Below are 24,139 nucleotides of genomic sequence, written 5' to 3' on the forward strand. Positions count from 1 at the left end.
CTCTTCCCAAAACAAAGATTAGAACACTTAGGGGCGATAATAGATACCACCAAAAACACCCTGTTCATCCCACGGGAGAAAGCCCTCAAAATTCGAGCAGCGACAGCAAAAATCCTAACCGCTCCCCATCCAACACTGCTTCAGCTGGCAAGCCTACTAGGCCTATTCATTTCGGTCATAGACCTCAATCAGTGGGCACGCATGCATGCCAGGCCCCTCCAGCTATTTCTGAGGCGCTTCCAGCTGGATATCATACTAAAGAAAGACAGAAAACTGGTCTTAACCCCACAGGTCAGAGACAGCCTAAAATGGTGGACTTGCAAAAGCAACCTAACACAAGGAAGATGCTACCTTCACCAAGAGAGACTACAGATCTTCACGGACTCGAGTCTGACGGGGTGGGGAGCGACCCTCAGACAAGAATATGTACAGGGCTCTTGGAGCAAACAGGAAAGCTCCCTCCCCATCAACCTGCTAGAGACCAGGGCGGTCCTGCTAGCTCTACAACACTTCCAAAAAGAAATAGAACAGCAACACCTCATTATAAGAACAGACAACATTTCCACCAAAATGTACATAAACAACCAGGGAGGGTCAAGATCCCAGGCCCTTTACAAAGAAGCCCTGAAGGTGCTCAACTGGTCAGAAAAACACCTCCTGTCAATAGAAGCGCAATACATCCGCGGGATAAAAAAACGAAAAAGCAGACTGGTTGAGCAGACAACAGCTCCAAGAGAGCGAATGGAGACTCAACCCGGAGGTGTTCAGGGACATTTGCCAACAGCTGGGGCATCCCAAGATAGACCTGTTTGCCACAGTGCAAAACAAACAACTGCCCGACTTCATGTCAAGATACTACCATCAGAGGGCGATTCAAGTGGATGCTATCACAGCCCCCTGGCCTCAGCAACTCCTCTACGCGTTTCCTCCAATACCAATGATACCGCGCTTGCTGCAAAAAATCCGAAAGGAAAAAGCCAGAGTCATCCTCATAGCTCCAAAATGGCCCAGAAGACCGTGGTACTCCACACTTCTCGAGATGGCCATATGCCAACCCATAACGCTGCCGCTCATCCAGGACCTTCTAACCCAAGGACCTATAGTTCACCCAAACCCAGGCTGGCTCAGACTAACCGCGTGGAGTGTGAGCGGAGACAACTGAGACTGCGAGGCTATTCGAATAAAGTCACCAACACTATTCTGGCGGCAAGAAAACGATCGACGGTCAATATATATAACGCCTCATGGAGGACATTTGTTAAATGGTGCCAGGGCCGTAGCCTGGACCCAGAAAACCCATCCATAGGAAGCATTTTAGAATTCCTCCAACAGGGCTTTGACAGGGGACTCCGCTGCTCTACGCTCAAAAGACAAATTTCGGCCTTATCTACAGTATGCCAATCGGTAGACGGCACAACTATAGCGGGCCACCCGGACGTGGCAAACTTCCTGAGGGGAGTCAAACTGTCCCAACCTCCAACACTACATAGATTCCCATCGTGGCGCCTGCACGCTGTCTTGACAGCTCTAACAAAACATCCGTTTGAACCCATTCAAACGATCCCCCTACGCTGGGTAAGAATGAAGACCCTTTTCCTACTCGCAATCACATCTGCACGCAGAGTCTCGGAACTACGGGCATTATCCACTAACGCAAACCTATGCTCCTTCTACAAGGACAGAGTGGTCCTCCGGATGGATCCAACGTTCATCCCTAAAGTATGCTCAAAATTCCACCTACACCAGGAGATCGTGGTTCCGAACTTCATGCCCAACCCGTCTCACCCCAAGGAGAAGGCTTGGCACACATTAGACGTTCGCAGGGCCCTAAAAGCGTTCATTATCAGAACAGAACACGTCCGCAAAACCGAGACCCTGTTCATAAACATTAATCCCCCTAACCTGGGGGCGCCCATGTCAACCGCAGCCATAAGTACTACATTGAAGGCTACAATAATTGAAGCGTACAAGGCTGCGGCCCTGCCGGTACCACCAGGCATTACCACGCACTCTATTCGCAGCGCGGCAACCAACGCTGCACTACGCAACAGGGCCTCAGTAGAACAAATCTGCAAGGCAGCCACTTGGGCTTCAATTTCCTCATTTGTCAGACATTACAAAATGGACTCCATAGCATCGGCCGAGACGGCCTTTGGCCGCCGGGTGCTGGAGCATATCATTGGGGAATAGTGGACCCCTCCCTACTTGGGGGACACTGCTTGGGGAGGTCCCATCTGAGATGTCCCCCACCTACAGTAGAAGGATCCATTGAATACTTACTGTGAAGGGTCTTTCTACTGTAGGTAAGGGGGACATCTCGACCCCCCCTGGTCCAAGATTCCCCGATGCCTTGTATATAGTTACACACATAGAGTTTGAATGTGTTTGGTGTTTCTCGGAGCCTCACTTGTTTATGCATTAGTCAAAAGTTTAGCCGTGCACGTTTGAATACTTGTGTTTAAGACTGCTTGGCCATAGGGAGACTGACGAAAGTTGACCTTGGACCTACAAACGGGAAGTGACACGGCAAAAGACTAATGACGACTTCCTGCCTCCTTGCTATTGGTGGAGAAGACACCCATCTGAGATGTCCCCCTTACCTACAGTAGAAAGACCCTTCACAGTAAGTATTCAATGGATCCTTCCCAGGGGACAAGAAGTCCCAGTGGCCGGGGCTTATTCAGGTTGGTTCCCTTCAGAGAAGAGAGCTCTTGAGAAATGGCTTTTTTTTTTGTAGTACTGAATCCCTCACAAGGAGTTCAAATACAAATTTCCTGTTCCATCCAATACATTCAGAGGGACAGAGAAAGTTCCAGCAAAGACTCCAGTTCCCTCTCTGTCTCTTGAAGCATGGGAATTGTGCCTTCTTTTTTACCCATACAGTGGAACCTCGGTTTTCATTGCCTTCGGTTTCCATCGGTTTCGGTTTTCATTGATTTTTTCCGTGAAAAATTTGTCTCGGTTTTCATCGATTTGCAGTAAGGTGCAGGGGTTTGTGGAGAAAAATCACCCGGACAAAGCTATTGCAGGCCGTGTTTGCAACTTGCTTAATGACAACGTCTTGCCCCATTTCAGACAAATCTTAAAGAGGCGTCAGAAACAGACCTCTTGGGACAGCTTTCTGGTGCGACGTTGGTCCGCTGACTCTGAAGCAGGTCCTAGTGTTATTGTTTGTTACCGTTTTCAGCATTAAACAATACGTTTATTCACCAAAAATGTGTGTTGGGTATGACTTTTGGAGTGCCTAGAATGGATTAATTGGATTTGCATTGATTCCTATGGAAAAGTTTGCCTCGGTTTTCATCAGTTTCGGTTTTCACCTATTCTTTTCGGATGGATTACCAATGAAAACTGAGGTTCCACTGTATACACACCTGCAGGGGGCCTTCCTCAGTCCCTGATGGTTCTTGATCAGAGACATGAAAACCTCCTGAGGTGGGATTCACAGGGCTTCCCTTTTGTCATGCCAGGTAGTGTGAGGGGCCGGGGCCTGCGTGATGCCTCTGGGAGGGGTAAGACCTGTTCCCTCCCCTGCTGAACAAACGCTGGCTAGGTGACTTTGTGTGTGAGGGGGGAGAGACCAAGCTGTCCTTGGTGACCAAGGGACGGTGGGCTCTGAGAAGTTTCCTCAGCAAAGTTCAAGACACTTGCCAATCAAGGGCCTTTGACATCTCCCTCCCTTGCTGCCAGGCACCCTGCCGAAACAGGAGGGCAGGCTGCAGAGGGAGGACTAGATCCGTGCTTATTATAGTGAGGCAGAAATACTTGCCCGTTGTCGTCGTTGACATCATCATCAGTTACCAAAAATGACTGCATCCCTCTTTCTTCCAGAGTGATGACACACCAGATTCTAATTCTGCAGCCAATCACAACAGAGTAAAGAAATCCCAGAGAGAGAAAATGCCGATCTCACATAATAGATATTCAGTGTGGAGCTCCTGCCTGTCTGCCCCTCATGCCCACAGGCAGCAGCTCTGGGCAGAGGGGGCGGGGGCCCTTTACAGAAGAACCAGCCAAGAACAGTTGAGATGAATTTTCTCCGGACCCTTGTAAATGACCTCTGCCTCAGGACTCTAGGTACAAACCCTCAACAGGATCTTCCACTCCTGTTCTCCGGCTACATGGTGAAAAAGACTTACGGTGTTAGGGCAGGAGTGGGGAGACCATGCTTATTGCACGATTTTAAAGTAGCCGTTCTCTTTCAGTGTAACATCCCTTGCAGGACTGTTGTGAAGGTAAAATGGGGGGGAATTATATCTGCCACCTTGAACTCCTTGAAGAAAAAGTGTCATAGATGTGTTTTCCTCTGTTACAGGTAGCAGCCTCTTTGAAGGAACAGGAATTCATTCAAGCTTGGGGGCAGAAAGCAAAGGACAGCTTTGGTGCTATCTGGCAGAACTTCAGTGATCCTCAGCTGAAGAAAATCATCAGCTCCATCCAGACTCTGGGGCCTTCCAACTTACCTATCGATAAGCGACACATGGTTGGTACCACCCTGGATGGAAAGAGTCTGCGTTATGGGTTAGGAGGAAAGGGGAGGGGGTGCCAGAACTGAGAGAGCGGTGGCACTGTGAGAAGAGGTAACCAAGTGATAGATTCTAGCTTAGGGGTCTGCAACCTGTGGCTCTCCAGATGTTCATGGACTACAATTCCCATTACCAATTGGCCATGCTGGCAGGGCCTGGTGGGAATTGTAGTCCATGAACATCTGGAGAGCCGCAGGTTGGGAGAAGAGTGGGTGGAGTCCAAAGACATGCAGGTAGTATCCATTAGTCACACCCTCTGATCTAAGCACTTTGGCTGTAGGTCGGATATATTCAAGATCACCTGCTGCCCAGTGGTTTGCACCCAATTCAGAAGACATGCTGAGCCACGTCTCTCTCTCAGGAAGTGCCACAAAGATCCCAGCCTCTGGGAATGACCAGAATGCTTTCCACTCCAAATTTCGGCATTCCCAGCCCAACTTTCTCTCCTGACCGAAGAGCAGAACCTATCACCTGTTCGCTACATTAATGGCTTCGAAGAATGCTTGCTCAGTTCTTTTGTATCAGAGAGTCAAAGAACCTCAAACTTTGATAGAATTCTTAGAGGTGTTTTAAATGCCAAAGGCTCTGAGAATATGCTCTCAAACCACATTCAGCACTCAAAAAGATGGGAAACAGGATCATTCTAAAAACTGGCGGCAGATAATAAATTAATATGCACTTGAAATGGCCTTGCCAAACGGGGGAAAGGCTAAAAACATTCACCCTTGGAGGGAGCTCCAAGGAGGTTCTGGGAGTCTTCCTGCCTTTTAGCCTCAACATTCATTTCTTCTTCCTTCTCCTACAGTTGAAAAAGGACCAAATCTATTTCGGTTCTCAGTAGATTGAACATTTATAGTTAGTCCTTTACTCAGCATGTGAAACTGGTGAGACAGGCAGTTGCAAGGAAGAATGCAGAGGAAAGCCATTGAAGCTAAACACCTGTGAATGTCTGGACCAGACCGTCCAGTGGATGGGGCAGGATTTGATACCCTGGGCAGGTAGGGGAGACTCACCCAACAAACTTGAGCCCTCAGGCACTTACGATTTCACAGCGACTTCTCCTGTATCCTCAGCTGTTTAGAGACAAATGTTTTGCCAGCTAACTTGGCAACGTTCCCGGCTTTCAGCCTGTCCTCCAGTATCTCTGGATTAGTCTGTGACGGGAGTAGCAACAAACCGACATCCTCTCCCCAAATACTTGTTTGTTATCCTGTTCCCTGTAGGCAGTACAGCTGATAAACAACATTGCTTATTTCTACATCTTCCTGTTCCACAGAATGCACTTCTGTGAGGTCTATAGAGCCAGTTCTTTGCCATAAATTCCTTTAAACGATAATGCCTAAAAGATGCAGCTCCCCGTGAAAGAAAGTGTCTGTTCATATCTTTACTTGTCAGTTTCGGTGCTTCTCATTTCAGAATTTGTGTGCTGTTTTTGAACCTTTTTATTGAGATTACCTAGGAATACAGACTTCTAACTATCTTAGAAAATGAGAAACAGTAATGGAAAATTAATGTTAAAATCTAAAATCCATCAAAGTACAGCTTCCACTGGAACATCCTGACCATCTGCAACTGTCTAATCTCTATCTGAATAGGGGGACTATGCAGAATTTCTGAAAGGAAGCTGGTGTTGTGGTCTCTGTCACATGGGGGAGGGGGGCAAGACAAGTCCAATCAAGAGACACCCTCCAAACCTACACCCTCCAATCAATAAGACATCAAAGGAGTAGTGTGTTCTCCCTTCCATTTGGAGAAGGATGTTCTACATCTGGCAAAAGAAGGATGTTCTATATCTGGCAAAAGAGCCCCTTCTTCCTAGGCACAGATGCTTTCCATCACCATGACTGTCAACGCATCTGTTGGCCAGCCCTGCCTCTCAGCCGCTCATCTCATCACGCTGGGAATCCGACTTCCTTGGGTCCTTGAAGGTTCTAAAGCAGGGGTCTGCAACCTGCGGCTCTCCAATTGGCCATGCTGGCAGGGGCTGATGGGATGTGTAGTCCATGAACATCTGGAGAGCCACAGGTTGCAGACCCCAAAGGCAGGCAACAGCACAGATGTCCACAAGGGCTGCAACCACCTCTTGGCGTCATTCCTCAATATGAGCTCGAGGGAGCTCTTTCCATCCAGGCAATTGTGAAAGTTTCCTTTCTGAAGACCATGGAGATTAACATCATCTTCATAAAAGGCTTGAATAATGCAGCCCAAACAGAATGCGTGAGATGCATGAGATGTAACTGAGTGATCATCTTGGACCCACAATGTGCAAAAGAAAGACTAGGCATAAATAGGAATGGATCTTCTCATAAGTGTGTCCCGTTGTCTTTTCAATGTGTCCGGAGAGGCACGATGCAGCTTCTGTGCTCCAGACTGGCCAGAAGCATCGAAGTAAAGCTTCTATGATGAAGGACATCCATTTGAATACTGCACATATTGATGGTAGCTTTCCTGTGTCTTTTCATTATGCTGCTAGGTGGCCACTCCCACTCTGAAGACAGAAATAGTAATCATGCCATAGGGGAGGATACACAACAGATATGGGAGTCTTGTCATTTTTGTACCTTTTCTGAACTTTTTCTCTTGCCTTTCTAGTACAACACCATCTTGAGTGAGATGGACAACATCTACTCTACTGCAAAGGTGTGCCCACCAAACCAGACCTCCAACTGCTGGGCCCTAGATCCAGGTATGAGCCTTCCAGTTTCCCCTCTCCCGTTATTAGACAGACAGTCTGTAAGCACTTAGAAGGGAATGCCGTGATCACTAAAAGTCAACATGGCTTTCTCAAAAACAAATTTTGCCAGACTAATCTTATCTCTTTATGGATAGAGTGACAAGCTTGGTAGATGAAGGAAATGTTGTAGACATAGCATACCTTGATTTTAGTAAGGCCTTTGACGAGGTGCCCCATGATATTCTTGCAAGTAAGCTAGTAATATGTGGGCTAGACCATGCTGCTGTTAGATGGATTTGTTGTTGGTTGACTGACCGAACTCAAAGGGCGCTCACCAATGGCTCATCTTCATCCTGGAGAGAAGTGACTAATGGGGTACCACAGGGTTCTGTCCTGGACCCAGTGCTATTCAGTATTTTTATCGATGATGGATGATGAAAAATAGGGAATGCGAATCAAACTTTCAGATGATCCCAAATTAGGAGGGGTAGCTATTACCCCAGAAAACAGAGTCAGAATTCAAAATGACCTGGACAGATTAGAGAGCTGGGTCAAAACTAACAAAGTGAATGTCAACAGAATAAAACAGACAGAAAAAGTGAAATGCGCAGATATGGGATGGGTGACACCTGGCTTGATAACACTACATGTGAAAGGGATCTGGGCGTCTTAGCAGACCACAAACTGAACAGGAGTCAGCAGTGTGATGGGGCACACAAGAAAGCCAATGGGATTCTGGGCTGCATCAATAGGAGTATAGTGTCTAGACCGAGGGATGTAATAGTATCACTCTATTCTGTGTTGGTCAGATTTCACCTGGAATAGTGTTCCGGGTACCACAGTTTAAGAAAGATTTTGGCAAGCTGGAACGGGTCCAGAGGAGGGCAACAAAATGGCAAAAGGCCTGGAATCCATGCCCTATGAGGAGAGGCTTAGGGAGCTGGGTATGTTTAGTCTGGAGAAGAGTAGATTAAGGGGTGACATGATAGCCATATTTCAATATTTGAAGGAATGTCAATCTGAAGATGGAGCAAGCTTGTTTTCTAGTGCTTCAGAGACTAGAAGGTGGAGTAATGGATTCAAGGTACAGGAAAAGGGATTCCACCTAAACATTAGGAAGAACTTCCTGACAGTAAGGGCTGTTTGTGGAATACACTGCCTCAGAGGGTGGTAGAGTCTTCTTCTTTGGAGGTTTTTAATCAGAGACTGGATGGCCATTTGTCAGGAGTGCTTTGATAGTGTATTCCTGCATGCCAGGGAATTTGACTTGGTGACCCTTGTGGTCTCTTCCAACTCTGTGGTTCTATGATTCGACACTATGATTCTATGACTTTGGAATCGACCTAAGGTTGTGAGCAGAGCTTTGACTGCAATAGTGCGGCTGACCACTCTGCATCGCGGGGCTGTTAGTCACAGTGAAGTCTATGTTAATTAGTGTGTGTATTTTCCTGTAGGCACAATACGACATATGTTGCCTGAAAGACCAGACCCTCATTAAGAAAACTAAGGCTGCTCAGAAAAGGGCAAAAGGCTCTTTGCTATTTGACGCACTGAAATGTCTTTTCCCTTTAGAATATTGTAGCGCATTTTTCTGCTAGATAGCTGTTATACAATGTAGCTTGCGTAAACTTTGTCCAAGCAAATTCCAGAAACTCATCCATCCCCAAATGTGTTCTGAAACAGGAATGGCTTAATCGGAACTCGGAGGTGAGGCTGCAAAACAAATGTCTTTCCTTCAAGTTGGCACATGGCTTTCCATAGTTGGCACATGGGGGAGGAAGGTCACTTTCACTGTGGGTGTGGGGCACGCAGCTTCTGAGGAAGATCTGAAATCATGGGTACATTCACACAGAAAGGAATGCAACCTATCCTGGTTTGTAGCCATTTATGGACTTAAGAGACGCAACAGTACTTTTGTAGTAACAATAATTGTAGGGTGTTTCCCTCCCCCCCCTTTTTTTATTAGGATTTAAAAACAGACAATACAGAATGTTTTATTTAGGAGCAATAATTGCAGATGAGACCTGTAGAACAAACAGAACAGTGTTTTAGGAGGGAGGGAGGGAGAAAGCCAGAATGCTCAAGGCTCTTGTCATGTCACCTTGGATATAGTGTCCTTTCAGGGCCTTTTCTGTCTTATTTCTCACGTGCTTCTGGCACCTAGAAAAGGCTCTGCCCCATTTGTCAAACCACTTCACTCTATTCTTTCTAGTCTGGGTGGGGAGGAATCCATTTACCGGCTATCACAGTTGCACTTTGCCTAATCCACTTATTTGGGCTCTGCATGGTGTGTGGTGGGAGGAGTTTGGACTTAATAGTAGTGGGGTTTCCTTTTAGTCATGCGATCTGTGATCGTTGTTTCTGTGGTCTTCCCTCTCTTCTCAGAGATAACGGACATCATGGCAACTTCTCGAAGTTACAGGAAGCTCCTGTATGCCTGGGAAAATTGGCACAATGCAGCTGGCAGCCCTCTGAGGGCCAAATACGAGGAGTTTGTGTCACTAAGCAATGAGGCCTACAAGATGGATGGTGAGGAATTCAAAGCATGAGTTGGGGATTGGCTGCTAGCAGATCTAATAGTTTGGAAAACTTGCCTTGCAAAAGACAGACGGACAATGGGAATGTTTAGCTTATGTAAATAAATAAATAAAAAGAAAGACACAGAGAAGGCATGAATGGAAAGCTGCAGCGGGGCTGTGGTAGATTATCCCCCACTGTAGTTCAGTACTCTTCTGAGGATTTTCATCCACTTTTTTACTGTGTAGTTTGTTGGCCATCTTTCCTAGGAGTTGGCCAATTCATAGGGCCTCTATTTGCGTGGAGGTGCCAGAGAAAAGCCGCTGCGAACTGTGTTTCAACCACAACCTAGTTCCCACTCTCTTTGCTGGTTCTTTCGCCCATCACTGTCCTCATATTCGTCCTGATATTGGGGCAAATGTCTGAAAATGTTCCAGGCATGTTGTTCAAAGCATTTACAACATGATAACAGTAGTTGGGGTTTTCTTTAATTCCTGAAACCCTTTGACCATTTTCTCAGGGGCTCTTTTCACTTCTCGGAGATAACAGCTATCACGATTTATTTATTTATTTTATTTTATTACTTAGATTTCTGTATCGCCCCATCCCCGAAGGGCTCTGGGTGATGTACAGCGATGTACGATGATGACAACATCAGGAAAGATCAGAGTCCTGAGAAACAAGCTATATGTTTCAGGGGTCTGCAACCTGCGGCTCTCCAGATGTTCATGGACTACAATTCCCATGAGCCCCTGCTAGCATGGCCATGCTGGCAGCGACTGATGGGAATTGCAGTCCACGAACATCTGGAGAGTTGCAGGTTGCAGACACCTGTTTGAGATCATCTTCCCATGCAATTCCCAACCCCCCTGTGCACATTTAAGACTTATTTTGAAAGTCTGGCTTCAATTTACTAGTCACTTGATCCATCCCTTCCCAGCCCAGAAAGGTAGACATTCAAATATAAGAGGAAGAGTATGGTTATCTGCATGCTGATATTATAGTTGCTCTCCCTGTGCTCTTTTTTTGTCCAGGGTTCAAGGATACTGGGGCTTACTGGCGTTCCTGGTATGATTCACCCACATTTGAAGATGATCTAGAGAACCTTTATCATCAACTGGAGGAACTCTACCTAAATCTCCATGCTTTTGTCCGGAGGAAACTGTATGAGCGATATGGCCCGAGATACATCAATCTGCAAGGCCCCATCCCTGCTCACTTACTTGGTAAGAGGGCAATAAGAATGTATGAGTTGTGGTAAGGTGATGGTGGTGGACTAGGGATTGATCTCCTGCTGAAAAGAGTCAGGAGAACTCCGCTTGGAAGGTATGAATGTGGGCTCACCGTTTTATGGTGCTCTGTTCAGGATTTAAAAAGCTGTGTGGTTTTGGAGCTTCGCCTTCTAAAACATTGGGCATTACTGATTCAAGTAGTTCCAGGTCTGTTTTATCCTGGTTTCTCCCTTCTCATGGGTGCCCTTTTCAGTGAAGGAATTGAGTTAAAACCAGGAGGAAATACTCCAATTTATTTTGTACAAGCCTGGCTTTTTTTGTTTTGATAACGCAGATGCAGCATGCATGCTCGAACATCCCTGGTGTGCTGCATTCTGATTGGCTGTACCCACCCCCAGCAATGCTTCTGATTGGCGGATCCACAGCTGCCGCTGGCAAACCAAGCAGGAAACTCCCCCCACCCTTTCTCTCGCTTTGAATAGGAGCCGGTGCAGTGAGCAACAGGGCAAGCACATTGTGCTATACCCATGGTGGTGAACCTTGGGCACTCCAGATATTATGGACTACAATTCCCATCAGCCCCTGCTAGTATGGCCAATTGTCCATGCTGGCAAGGGCTGATGGGAATTGTAGTCCATAACATCGGGAGTGCCAAAGATTTGCCACCACTGTGCTATACAAAGTAAAAACATTTGACCAATTTTGGGCAGAGACTATGTCCCATCCACATTTAAAGATGTGCGAGAAACCGCAGCATGAGACACTCACCCCCTTCCCCATATACCAAATAACATTTGACTGGGCTTTGGGGCTGTCACGGGGGGAGCATCCTGCCAGGCTGGCATTTCCCCCCTCCCCACCAGGACCCAGTTAGGAACGTGAGCCGGGAGCTGCGGGGCTGGTCTTTCCGGGCTGTGGCTCGGCTTGCGAGCGGCTCTTCGTGAGAACGAGCAAGGCGGAACAGGGCAAGCGCTTGTGCTTTCTCACATGATTAAATTCATGCTTTGCCAATATAACTGTGAAGTATATGAACACAAATTAATGTTTTTATTATACATACTTTTTTATTATAATATAGATCAGGGGTCCCCAAACTTTTTAAACAGGGGGCCAGTTCACGCATGGTCAGAGCCCAGCCGGGGGCCGGACCAAGTGCCGCCCGCGGGGGGGGGGGGGCGCCATCCATCCGCCCTCGACCCACCCCTGGCCGAGCCCCCCACCCCCACGGTCCCCTTCCAATCCGGCCCTGAAGCTCCGCCGCCTTTCTCCCTCCCCCCTTTGCCGCATTGGTACGGTCCCCTCCGGCCGCTTGGAATGAGCAGCGAGTCACCCGCGCTTAATGCTGTTTGTAAACCTGGGGAAAAGGAGATAGAGAAGGGGGAGATCCGCTTCTGCCCAGTGGGCCGGATAAATGTCTTCCGGGGGCCTGATTTGGCCCCCGGGCCGTAGTTTGGGGACCCCTGATATAGATGATCTCAAATAATGCTAAATTAATTATTTACATGAGTGTGATAATAGACAGAGGTTGGTAAACCCTTGTATTAAGCCTCTCTTTCATATTTTTAGTGTAATTGATTTTTTTCCAGTTGAACAAGCTATTAATTCAGATTCTGTTACTGTTCCTAGTGTATTGCCCCTTTTTTCTTTTATATATGGAAAAATTAACAATTACTACCCTGTTTCCCCAAATATAAGACATCCCCGAAAAATAAGACATAGTAGAGGTTTTGCTGAAGTGCGAAATATAAGACATCCCCCAAAAGTAAGACACAGCAAAGTTTTTGTTTGGAAGCATGCCCGACGGCATGAACAGAACAGAACACATAAAAATAAGACATCCCCTGAAAATAAGACATAGCGCATCTTTGGGAGCAAAAATTAATATAAGACACTGTCTTATATTCGGGAAAACATGGTAGGTGAAAGGTGCTTCTGTCGAGCCAGACCCTTGGCCCACGAAGGTCAGCCTTGCCTTTCTTGACTGGCCAGGTTCTCCTGGGTCCCAGGCAGAGAGAGGTCTTCTGCATCAGCTGCCCCCGATCCCTTTTCACTGCCGAGGAGTGAACCTGAAAACTTCTGCATGCCAAGCATATACTCTACCCCTGAGCCATGGGCAAAAGACAGACCGTTGTGGTACTCCACACTTCAAAACCCAAACAGGGTTTCAGATTTCCAGTAATGACTCTCTGAATTTGCTTAGGTAAAAAGATTGAATCCACTGAAGGGCTGTTTTTTTTTATTCGGCGTAATTCACTGTATCAAAGGGCCTCTGCCAGAGCCTCAATCAATCAATCAATCAATCAATCAATCAATCAATCAATCAATCAATCAATCAATCAATCAATCAATCAATCAATCAATCAATCAATCAATCAATCAATCAATCAATCAATCAATCAATCAATCAATCAATAGTCTCTCACAGTTGGAAGGTGGAGGTGAATGGCTTTTTACCCTTTCACTGAAATGGAAAGAGCTAGCACACTGTGCTCATGGTCAGAGACACTCTGTGGCCAGCTGAACAAATTCACATTGACTTTCAGGAAGAGCCATCTTTTTGTTAAACACCCACCTTACTTCCTTCTTTCCTTTGGCCCTCTGGGCAGCGTAGCAATCAGCGGGGCAACCCCCCCCCCTCCTGCCACGAACACTTCATAAGAAATAGTGACTTACACCATGCGTTATTGTGGCAGAAGCCATTGGCCTGTGCCAGGACATTCTGAGCCAAAATCCCGGTGAAAACCGACTGTGGTTGGCTCCACCCCAGGCAAGCCCCTAGCCCCACCCCCAAGCCATGTTTGGGCTGGCACAGTTCTGGTGGGGTGGACAAATGCACTGACCCTGTTCCCGCAGCCCTCCGCGTATGGATTGGGCTACCCATCACCTAATGACATACATGTAGTAGACATGCTGAGCAAAAATGTATTGATTCTCTGTCGCACATTATTTTTAAAAAAGGTTTCCCAGCTTAATTTATAGGGAGAACATTTTTTTAAATGTCAGGTGTTAGTCACCGTCTTGTTTTAATTGCTGGTTTAAGTGTTTATTATATGGCTTTATTATATAATGGAAGCCACCCTGAACCCACAATGAGAAAGGGCAGCATACAAATAATACATAATACATAATAAAATAAATATTTAAAATAAAATAAAATAAAAATTTCTGCACAAAATGCAGTTAAATTGTGGAACTCCTTCCCACTTCCAATCTGGAAAGTTTTAAGAGGGGAGTGGATAGGTTCATGGAGGATAGGAGTACCCATAACTACAAGTAAAATGGGATTGATAGTAGTCATAATGTATAATCTTCTCTCCAGTATCAGAGGAGTGTCCCCATTCCATCAGGCACTATGGAATCCTGGCAGGATAGCACTGCTGCAGTTGTCCTGTTCATAGACTTCCCAGAAGCACCTGGTTGGCCATTGTGTGAACAGATGACTGGACTTGATAGGCCTTGTATTGTTGAAGGCTTTCACGGCCGGATTCAACTGGTTCTGGTGGGTTTTCCGGGCTGTGTGGCCGCGGTCTGGTGGATCTTGTTCCTAACGTTTCGCCTGCATCTGTGGCTGGCATCTTCAGAGGTGTATCACAGAGAGACTGTGAAGATGTCAGTTACAGATGCAGGCGAAACGTTAGGAACAAGATCCACCAGACCGCGGCCACACAGCCCGGAAAACCCACCAGAACCAGTTGATAGTCCTCGGTCTGATCAGCAGGGCTTTTCTTATGTTCATGTATTTTTATGTTCTATATTGTTAAGCCCCACTGCTGTGTTTCTGAAAGATGAGCGTAATCTACTTTCACATATGTTAACAGCTGCTAGATTAGCATTTGCATGATATTAGAAATCTCATGTAAAGCCCCACGGTTGATGAGTGTATCATGAAACGTAAGGAGATCTTTCTCCTGATCATTCCGACTAATTTAAAAAGAGGATTTGTGTTTCAGCAACAACATGTGGCAACAATTTCTTGTGAAAACTTTATGTATAACTTTACAGTTTTAGTGCAATGGAGTATTTAAGCTGTAATAAACTGGTGTTTGGGGGGGGATTGCTATATATATAGTTTGTTTATTTATTAAATTTATATATAGTTGAAAAGAAACAAAAAAATGAGAACAAGCCATCCGTTCTATACTGGCTGATTTAAAAATAAAAAAATAAAACTTGGCCCAGAATGAAAGAAGCCGCCTTCTTTGTGTCACTCCAGATTTCTTTCATTTTGTTCCCTTTTCCCTCTTAGTCCTTAACTTGAGTGCCCCCCACCGCTCAGCCTCTGTTGCATAGAGCCCCTGTTGCTTCATTCCTTCCATAAGTTCCGATACTGATTCATTCCTCCGTGTTTCTTGCTGGAATATTTTTTGAGACCTTCAATCCTTTTAGTTCATTTCGTTTGCAAGAGCAACATTCCCAAACCAATGGCTGGCGTGCCACTGCCAGGGAATCCTGACTCTTTTCCAGCTGGGCAGACTGAGCAGGCAGGAGGGGTTAATTCTCATTCATATTTCTGCCAGGCAAGTTCTGGCAGCCGCAACGCTGAGCTTTTTTGTCTCATGGGGAGCTGTGTAATTTTGTACAAACTTGCTTCCAAATGGTGCCTCAGTTTGCCAGTGGATTTTAGGCCTCATACAGCAGCCAGGAGAGAGGTTGTAAGGTGGAAAGCACATGAAAAATATGGAAGTTACTCTAGGCTGAGATACAAACAAAACAATCGTACAGGAAATACGGCTGACCATAGACTCTTGAGGAATTCCAAGACTGTATCATAGAATGCCTAGGATGTCTACCCTGAACCATAGAACTTAGGAGAGATGGATTGCCTTGATCATACGCCCTTTCAGGCACTGATCTCTGTTTTTGAGGAGGTCGTTTCGCAAGTGGCAGCTCTAATTTTGCCTGATCTTTCTTCTATCTCTGCCTATTATTGACCGACCCCCCCCCCCTTAGTCTATCGAAGCAACATAATCAGTGTAGTCTTCTGTTTTCTGTTGCAAAAAGTTCATTGGATGACAGCCTGGGCCTAAGCCTCTTCATTTCAGTAGGAGCAAGGGACAAAGAGGAACCATGATGACATCATGATGTCACTTCCTGTTTGTACTTGGAAATTATGCCATGATACTCTAGGAATTGCACATCTCTATGGTTAAAAAAACCCCATAGAGATGAGCAAATTCCTAGAGTGTTGCTTTTGGGTACAAACCAGGATGCTTAGTGTTGCTCCCTGCCCACTGAGGACACATGTTGGTAACTGAGTTCTGAACACAGAACTCCTAAAGCTTGCCTGTTGACCAGTCCCAGGGATAGACCTGGGAAAGGTGTAATATGTAGCTGGCTTATGGGGTCAACACAAAGATCCAAACGTTCTAATTGTGATCCAGCCGCACAAACACACAGATTCAGAAATCTTACGAAGATGCTTGTCCAGAGACCTCACTCTGCATTCTTCTGCTTCTGGCCACGATTCTCTACTGATCTTCCCTGTTGAAGCTAAGCTGTGCTGCTTTGTCCCCTTGCAGGTAATATGTGGGCCCAGCAGTGGAACAACATCTATGACATGATGATTCCTTTCCCAAACAAGCCCAATCTTGATGTCACCAATACAATGAGAGAAAAAGTAAGAAGGCCGTCTCTTTCATGGTCCTCTTCCTTGCCGGGTGCCCCCTCTTGCTTCCCCTGCCCTGCTGTTGTCTGTCTGGGTGCCCCCCTCTAGTGAGACACTGAGCAGTTTCCTGCCAGAGTGCTGTGGGCATCGGAGGAATACTGACCCAGCCAGCAGTACCAGGGAGACGGCAGCCCTGTTTCGCTTAATGAAGGACGTGCTTCTTTATTAACTGAGCTCTGACTCATGAGAGGTTATGCTTTGGATAAATGTTTGGGGTCTTTAAGGTGCTGCTGTACTCCTGTCTAATTATGAGCTGCAGCTGCAGCAGAACGGAAGAATGTTTGGCTTCAGTTTCTGCTTGCTGAGACCTCTGATCTGGAGGAACCGGGTTTGATTCCCAGCTCTGCTGCTTGAGTTGTGGAGGCTTATCTGGGGAATTCAGGTTAGCCTGTGCACTCCCACACACACCAGCTGGGTGACCTTGGGCTAGTCACAGCTTTTCGGAGCTCTCTGCCCCACCCACCTCACAGGGTGTTTGTTGTGAGGGGGGAAGGGCAAGGAGATTGTAAGCCCCTTTGAGTCTCCTGCAGGAGAGAAAGGGGGGGGATATAAATCCAAACTACTCCTCCTCCTCCTCCTCCTCCTCCTTCTTCTTCTTCTTCTTCTTCATTCCCATGTTCCATTTTCGGGCACCGAGATCCCCGCTTTCATGTCATTTGCCTCATGGGGACAGATGTGGCAAGTTGCAGTTTTGGTCCCAGTAAATGCATTGAAGTTGAAAAAAGAGCACTGTCGTGACAATCCCCATGCTAGAACATAACCTCACACACCTTCATATACACGTGTGGACCAATAAGCTTGAACCTTTAGCCAAGGGGTCATCGTGCATTCACTCTTGTGGGAGAGTGGAGTTGTCTTCTGCTTATTTCAGAAGTCGTTCCACCAATCTGCCTCTAAGGTCCGAGGAGCAACCCCTTCTCTCTGTCGCAAGAGGGTGGGAGGGGCTTCAAGACTGGCCTCCGCTGATGGTTGGTGCTGAGTCATGCTGCCTGTGGACCCTTGCCTTTTCTAGAACTGGAATGCAACACACATGTTCCGGGTGGCAGAGGAGTTCTTCACGTCACTGGACTTGCTGGGGATGCCACTAGAGTTCTGGGAGGGCTCCATGCTGGAAAAGCCAACTGACGGGCGAGAAGTGGTGTGCCATGCGTCCGCTTGGGATTTCTACAACCGTAAAGACTTCAGGTGCCTCCTGTGTTGGAATGGGAAGCTGGTGCCTTGTTGGCATGGATCTCTTCTCCTGTGGGATTCGTCCAGAGTTTTAAATAGAAAAATAGGCCCCTAGTCTGTCCCTAGGCTGAGAATTAAGGTTTTATCTGAGTTGACTATCACCTGCAACAGGTTTTTTCCAAAGCAACTACATCAGGGGTCTGCACCCTGCGGCTCTCCAGATGTTCATGGACTACAAATCCCATCAGCCCAATTGGCCATGCTGGCAGGGGCTGATGGGATTTGTAGTCCATGAACATCTGGAGAGCCGCAGGGTGCAGACCCCTGAACTACATGATGTTGTCTTTCAAGACTCCACTTTCTGGTCTTTTCCCATCCTCATGTTGACCTGTAGCAGATCTAGTTCGTTGTGACCTTTTCTGAAGGGATGCAGTCCAAGCATATTTGTGTGTTGTGGGGGTGGGAAGGTCCCAGCCACATCAGTGCCATTTTCCTCAGCTCCCAAAGGTCGCCATTTCTGCCTGTATTTGGGGGCTTTGGGGGCTTAAAAAACCAGCAATTACTAGCCATAGCATTATAACATTATAATAGCAAACATCATAATGTATTAGTTACTCTGAATTCCCAGCTTCTAAAATAAAAAGCCTTTTGTGCTGTTCATTATGCATCTTTTCCATTATATTTCAGCAATAAAAAGAGCAGGGGGTCCCCCCCGTGTGGTGCCCAGGAGGGCCATGGCATATGCCAGTATGTCCCTTGGGGCCAGTACGCTTTTCAGAAAAGTGTGCATGGCAGGGCTTGTTCCTGGCTACTCCCATTCTAATTAAGAGGCTGCTGATGGCTGCAGGAGTAGCTACAGCCATTGGACGAATGGGAGAACTGTGAAGCACCTGGGGGCTTCTCAAGCTCTATGTGTTTCCAGTTCCTTCATTCCTCATGCTTTCCTTCTTTTAATTCCTCTCCCCTTTCTCCCAAACGGCTCTTCATTTCTTTTTATTTATCTTATTTTCCTGGAGGAACAAGCTTTTGTAGTATATGTGTATTGGTTGACAGGTATTCATTGAGTCTCTGGTGGGTTTTCAGACGTGTGGCTGTGGTCTGGGTGGTCGGTAGAAAGTTGTCTGCGTTCGTCTTTAACGTTTCGCTTCAGTCTGTGGCTGGCATCTTCAGAGGTGTATCACAGGGGGAAGTCTGGACACAGTGTGCAACAGACTTGCTTCTGTGATACACCTCTGAAAATGCCAGTCACGGACTCAGGAGAAACGTTAGGAACAAGATCCACCAGACCACGGCCACACAGCCTGGAAAACCCACCAGAACAAGCTTTTGTAGGTTTTTAAACAGCCCCCTCCCTCCAGACATACTTGCTGTTGTAGGAAGCCTGAGAGAAATGTAAAGAACATGAATACTAAATAGGCTGCTCCTGCCAGTATCTGCCAGTCAGAGCTGAGACTATTCTGGTCTTGCTAGACAAATGCCATAAGGTGGCTTCACATGTACATCTTGGACTGAAATGAGGCAGGGGGCTAAAGCAACGGAATGGAGTTTGTGACCTGACAGGCCCCTGCCAGGTGCTTCTTTTGCAAAGCAGAGAGGAAGTGTCATTCTCCTCTCACAGTCTGGGTTGCGCATGAGTGGAGATGAGTCCCATTCCGCCCTTCTCCAAGCTCGCTGTCCTCCCAGGGGCTGGAATGTGCTTTCAGTGAAATGCGCATAACTCTGGGCTTGGCAGAGCAACGACTCTGAGCAAGGCAGCTTCATCCTTGCAGCATGGTTGGCATGTGATACTTTTGCAAGAGGGAGGTATTGGGCTTGGCTCTACCTCCTGCAGTCACCCTTTTGGGTTTGGCTGTGTCTGGTGTAGCCACTATTTTGTGTTAATTCTCCAAATTCCCAAAGGGTTGGTAGACTCAAAAAGGTTGGGGACCCCCTGGGCTAGAGACCTGCTTTTTAAAATGAAAGGTGGGAATTCAGAAGTACTAGTACAGGGGTGGGCAATTATTTTTTCCATGGGGCCGCATAAGAAACAGAAAATATTGTGGAGGGCCGGGCCAAAAGGCAGTAGGCGGTAGCTTTTGAGGGCGAAATCCCCGCGAGAAGCCGGCAGCCAAGGCAACCCGGCTTCTCTTGAGGCTTTCTAAAGACTTCTCCTCCCCAGCAACTGGGTAATACTGGGGCCAGTCAGGGTCATCCGGCGGGCCGGATGTGGCCCGTGGGCCGTATAATGCCCAGGTCTGTACTAGTAGGTCATGGCAATAGATTGACATAATATTATAATATTGTAACAAAGCAGCGATTGTTTGTTTTTTAGCAAGGTCAAGAAAAGCCCTTTGGTGGGGCAGCAGGGGAAACAAGTAGGGGAAATGGCCGGGGAAGGAGGTGATACAGAACTCCTCTTTGGGGGACTGCCTCGCCAGCATAAAGGCCTCGGCAGTCGCAGTAGTGATGGCAGGCAAAATGGAGAGCTGGGGTGTTGTGTGGTTTCTGGTCTGTATGGCCGTGTTCTAGTAGCATTTTCTCCCTATTTTCTCCTAAAATGGAGAGCTTGTCTGCCTAGTCCTCCAAGCAGTTGGAAAGGTCAGTAACGTTTTACGTGGCTATGGGTGTCATTCATGTGAAAACCTGTGCCTCATTCACAATTTTTAGAGTTTTCACTCTGAAAACAGAAAATCTTGAAAGTAGGCTAAAATAATGTGAAATATTCCATCTGTTGTAATTCCGCTCTGTGCATGTTCCAGGTACCTATAAAGCAATATTTATTTTCCAACTCTGAATATCGCGAGTTCAAATAAAAGTTGCACTTGACGGCAGTTGTGGACTCTTGTGGGAAAATGATCTTTGCAGGCCATCTGTTTTTACACCGAGCAGATTTTTCCCAGCTGGCCAATGTCCGTTGTGGAAATTGCATCTTAGACTCTGCCTAGGACTTATTTGTCATCTGAGTCTGCCTTGTTCCGGACATGTATTGTCAAGGTTATTTTCATCGTCGGATTGGTCTGGTTTCTGGTATTTTTCATAGGAGAGTCACTGGTGGAGTCTGCGGGATCTTGTTCCTAACAAGAGGAACAAGATCCACCAGACCACGGCCACACAGCCTGGAAAATCCACCAGAACCAGTCTTCCCAGCCTTTCCCAGGGAGCCCCGTTTCGGCCTCCCTTATTGTGCTGAGGAGGAGACGTCTCGAGTCCCTTCTTCCCAAGGAGCAGCGGCAGCTGTTGCTTCATGTTCTTTGGTGCAGAGGTTAAGTGAAGGGAGACCGGCCACTTGGCCTGAACATAAGGGCCGCCCTGAAGCTGCTCCCAATCTCCTTTCTCCACACAGCTCCTCTTGACCGCTGCCAGCTAAGCTACTAGTGCTGTTTAACTACTCCCTCCATATCCTGTAGGATAAAGCAATGCACAACAGTCACCATGGAGCAGCTCTTCACAGTCCACCACGAGATGGGGCACGTGGAATACTATCTGCAGTACAAGGACCAGCCTGTCACCTTCCGCAGCGGCGCCAACCCCGGCTTCCATGAAGCCATAGGAGATGTCATGAGCTTGTCTGTCTCGACCCCCAATCACCTGAAGAAGATCGGGCTGCTCAGCCAAGTCACTGAGGACGCAGGTATGGAGAAATTGTTGGGGTTAGTGGCCCAAACCATGAAGGACGGGTAGCCTGCAGGGGCAAATGGGGATTCCCAAGAACCAGGTTATTAGTGGGAACCTTGTTGCTTCGAGCAGTAGAAAAGAGCAAGGGTCTAGCTTCAAGGAGCATCTCATTTTGGGGCTGGTGGTGGCAAGGGGACTGCGTGGGCAGTGGTGGACCAAATAACTTCACAACCGGTTCCGGTGGTGGGATTCAAATAATTTAACAACTGGTTATTTGCAAGCGCCATTTTAACATCCGGTTCTGCCAAAGTGGTGCCAACTGGCTGAATCCTACCACTGATCATGGGCTAAACCCCAGCATCCTCCTCCATGCCTAGATTAAGCTCCCTCCATGCTAAGCAAGAGGGAAGGTATTAATATCAGTGAAGAAGAAAATCCTTAGATTAATTAGGAGTTACAATGAGACTTCATTGTTCCCGATTGGTAGTAACATTTTTGGTAATTAAAATGAATTTAGTATTTGAGAATAACTAACAGTAGGGGAATTTGTTTATTCCGACAGAATATATAAATATATAAAGAACGGTAGACGGTATCTTCATCAATATAGTTAGGATTCTAGATATCAATTTACTATCGTTAAATAGTAGAATATTGTAATATATTAATGAGCTACATCAGGACAACGCCTGTACTAGTTTGTTCTCAAAACTCGAGAGGCATAAGCATTTCCGAGAGGCATAAGAACAAACCAATTGCAGAGCTGTCCTCCTGATTGTAAATCCATTATTGGTGGCTTTGAAAACCCTGACCGCCTTTTAACAGCCGTGAAGTTTAAGAGGTTGGTTGGTTAATTATTCAGAATCTGGCCAGCTGTTATATTTACATTGAGATTACATTGTCAGGCCGCTCTTAACTTATGCTTATATATATTACTCCAATGGGAGAATGAAACAATTTTTCCAAAACATTTGGTTACCGTTTGTAAATTATAAATTTATTTTGCTACTTAAAAGTAAATTGCTACCCAGTGGGAGAACTAATTTTTGGTCTCTTCTACAGCCTGTCGGTACAAGTTTTCTTCTTTTTCACTAGATTAAGCTCCCTGCATCAGAAGATAAGTTCCACACGTGGTCAGGGCAGAGGGGGAACGACATTTCCCAAGGCTGCCAATCTTTTATGTGAGTCACCTGTCAGCCGCTGTGAACTTGTGGCACCAGATCTGTGAGGGCTTTAGGAGGGCGGCCTGTTGCTCAGCTGTCCCTCTCCTGTTCCGTGCCGGCAGCCTTCCCCAACTCTCTCCAACCAGCAAAGAAAATGCCTCCTTGTCTAGTAGCCCCCTGCCCCAATCGACCTTCTCTCCCTTCCTTGCAGAAAGTGATATCAACTACCTACTGAAAATGGCCCTGGAGAAGATTGCCTTCCTTCCCTTTGGCTACCTGATAGATCAGTGGCGATGGAACAGAGCTCCCAGTGGGCTTAATTCCCCTGCCAACCAAGTTACAACTATGACTGTGGTATCTCCGTAAAGTTCCTGTATAACCGCTAAGTGCCTTTGATTGGGCTTTGTAGCCAGCTACAGCCAAAGTCATCTGCTTTCAAGGGGTAGTTGGAATTTTCTTAATGATCGGAGGCACTTGTAAAGTGCTCAGTGGTATGGTAGAATTGCTAGTATGGTGGGAGGGGGATTTCATTCTTCCCAAGTGTCATCCCCCCCCCACCCTCGGAGCTGCTCTGAAGGGTGAAACGTGTCCTTGTCTGGATATCTGTATATTTTTAATGGCTGAGGGGGGGGTCTTGACCCAGGAATAATGGCTGAGGGGGTCTTGACCCAGGAAAAATGGCACCAGAGAAGGGTTACTGCCACCTTCTGCCTTTTGTCTTGAAAGCGTGAGTGGCTAAGAGCAGTGGCTATAGGTATGCACCTGGGATCTGGAGGAACTACTTGGATTCTGCCTGTCAGCTGAGTTGTGGAGGCTTATCTGGGGAATGATTAGCCTGTACCCCACACTCGGCCAGTTGGGTGACCTGGGTTAGTCAGCAGAGCAGAGGGGGGTGCAAGGAGACAAAGCCCCTTGAGTCTCCCAGGAGAGGGATATAAATCCAAACCCTCCCTCCCTCCCTCTCCCTTCCTACCTCCCTCCCTCTCCCTTCCTACCTCCCTCCCTCCCCCTCTTCTCTTCTCTTCTCTCTCTCTCCTCCTTCTCTCTCTCTTCTCTCTCTTCTCTTCTCTCTTCTCTATGCTCATGTCTCTATTTCCATTCACTGGCCTGCTTTAATGGTGTTCTTGTGCCTGAGTGGTTTAGTAGTGTTGTTTTTTACTATAATCTGCCTCAGATTGGTTACTGAAGCGGCAACATAAACTTTTTCTGAATAGTTAAAATGAGGTAGCCCTTCCGGCTGCACTGTGGACTTGATCCAGGTTGTCCTCTCTGCCTGGCGGGTTGCTCTTTATCAGTTTTTGTTCAAAATGGCAGCAGCTCCTTTATCACCTGCAGTTTGGCCCTTTGACCAAAAACGGTGTCTGTGTAAATTTCAGAGACTTGTGCTAACGCTGTTCGTTGCTTCTCCACTCAAATGGCTGACTTTTTTCCAGAACAAAATACCAGGGAATTTGTCCTCCCATTGCAAGGAACGAGACCCATTTTGACCCTGGTGCCAAATTCCACATCCCAGGCAACACTCCTTACATCAGGTACTGGGAGCTGTGGCGGGCGGGGCATCTGATGCCAAAGGGGTATTTCACAGAAGGGTCCTTAAT

General features: G+C 46.9%; 2 protein-coding genes across 2 annotated transcripts in view; both read left to right on the plus strand.

Annotated features, from left to right (window-relative positions):
• Window positions 1-24,139, plus strand: part of KCNH6 (potassium voltage-gated channel subfamily H member 6) — a 534,004-nt gene that overhangs the window by 369,566 nt on the left and 140,299 nt on the right. The gene's annotated exons all lie outside the window — the stretch shown is intronic.
• Window positions 1-24,139, plus strand: part of ACE (angiotensin I converting enzyme) — a 67,535-nt gene that overhangs the window by 12,137 nt on the left and 31,259 nt on the right. Inside the window, 11 exon segments of the mRNA XM_048517069.1 lie at window positions 4,316-4,483; window positions 7,119-7,212; window positions 9,586-9,729; window positions 10,752-10,943; window positions 16,469-16,566; window positions 17,627-17,799; window positions 21,171-21,394; window positions 22,753-22,874; window positions 22,877-22,892; window positions 23,716-23,728; window positions 23,975-24,073. Of these exon segments, the coding sequence (XP_048373026.1) occupies window positions 4,316-4,483; window positions 7,119-7,212; window positions 9,586-9,729; window positions 10,752-10,943; window positions 16,469-16,566; window positions 17,627-17,799; window positions 21,171-21,394; window positions 22,753-22,874; window positions 22,877-22,892; window positions 23,716-23,728; window positions 23,975-24,073 (1,343 nt within the window).

Source organism: Sphaerodactylus townsendi, linkage group LG15 (assembly GCF_021028975.2).
Source record: "Sphaerodactylus townsendi isolate TG3544 linkage group LG15, MPM_Stown_v2.3, whole genome shotgun sequence".
In the NCBI taxonomy this organism is placed as follows: Eukaryota; Metazoa; Chordata; class Lepidosauria; order Squamata; family Sphaerodactylidae; genus Sphaerodactylus; species Sphaerodactylus townsendi.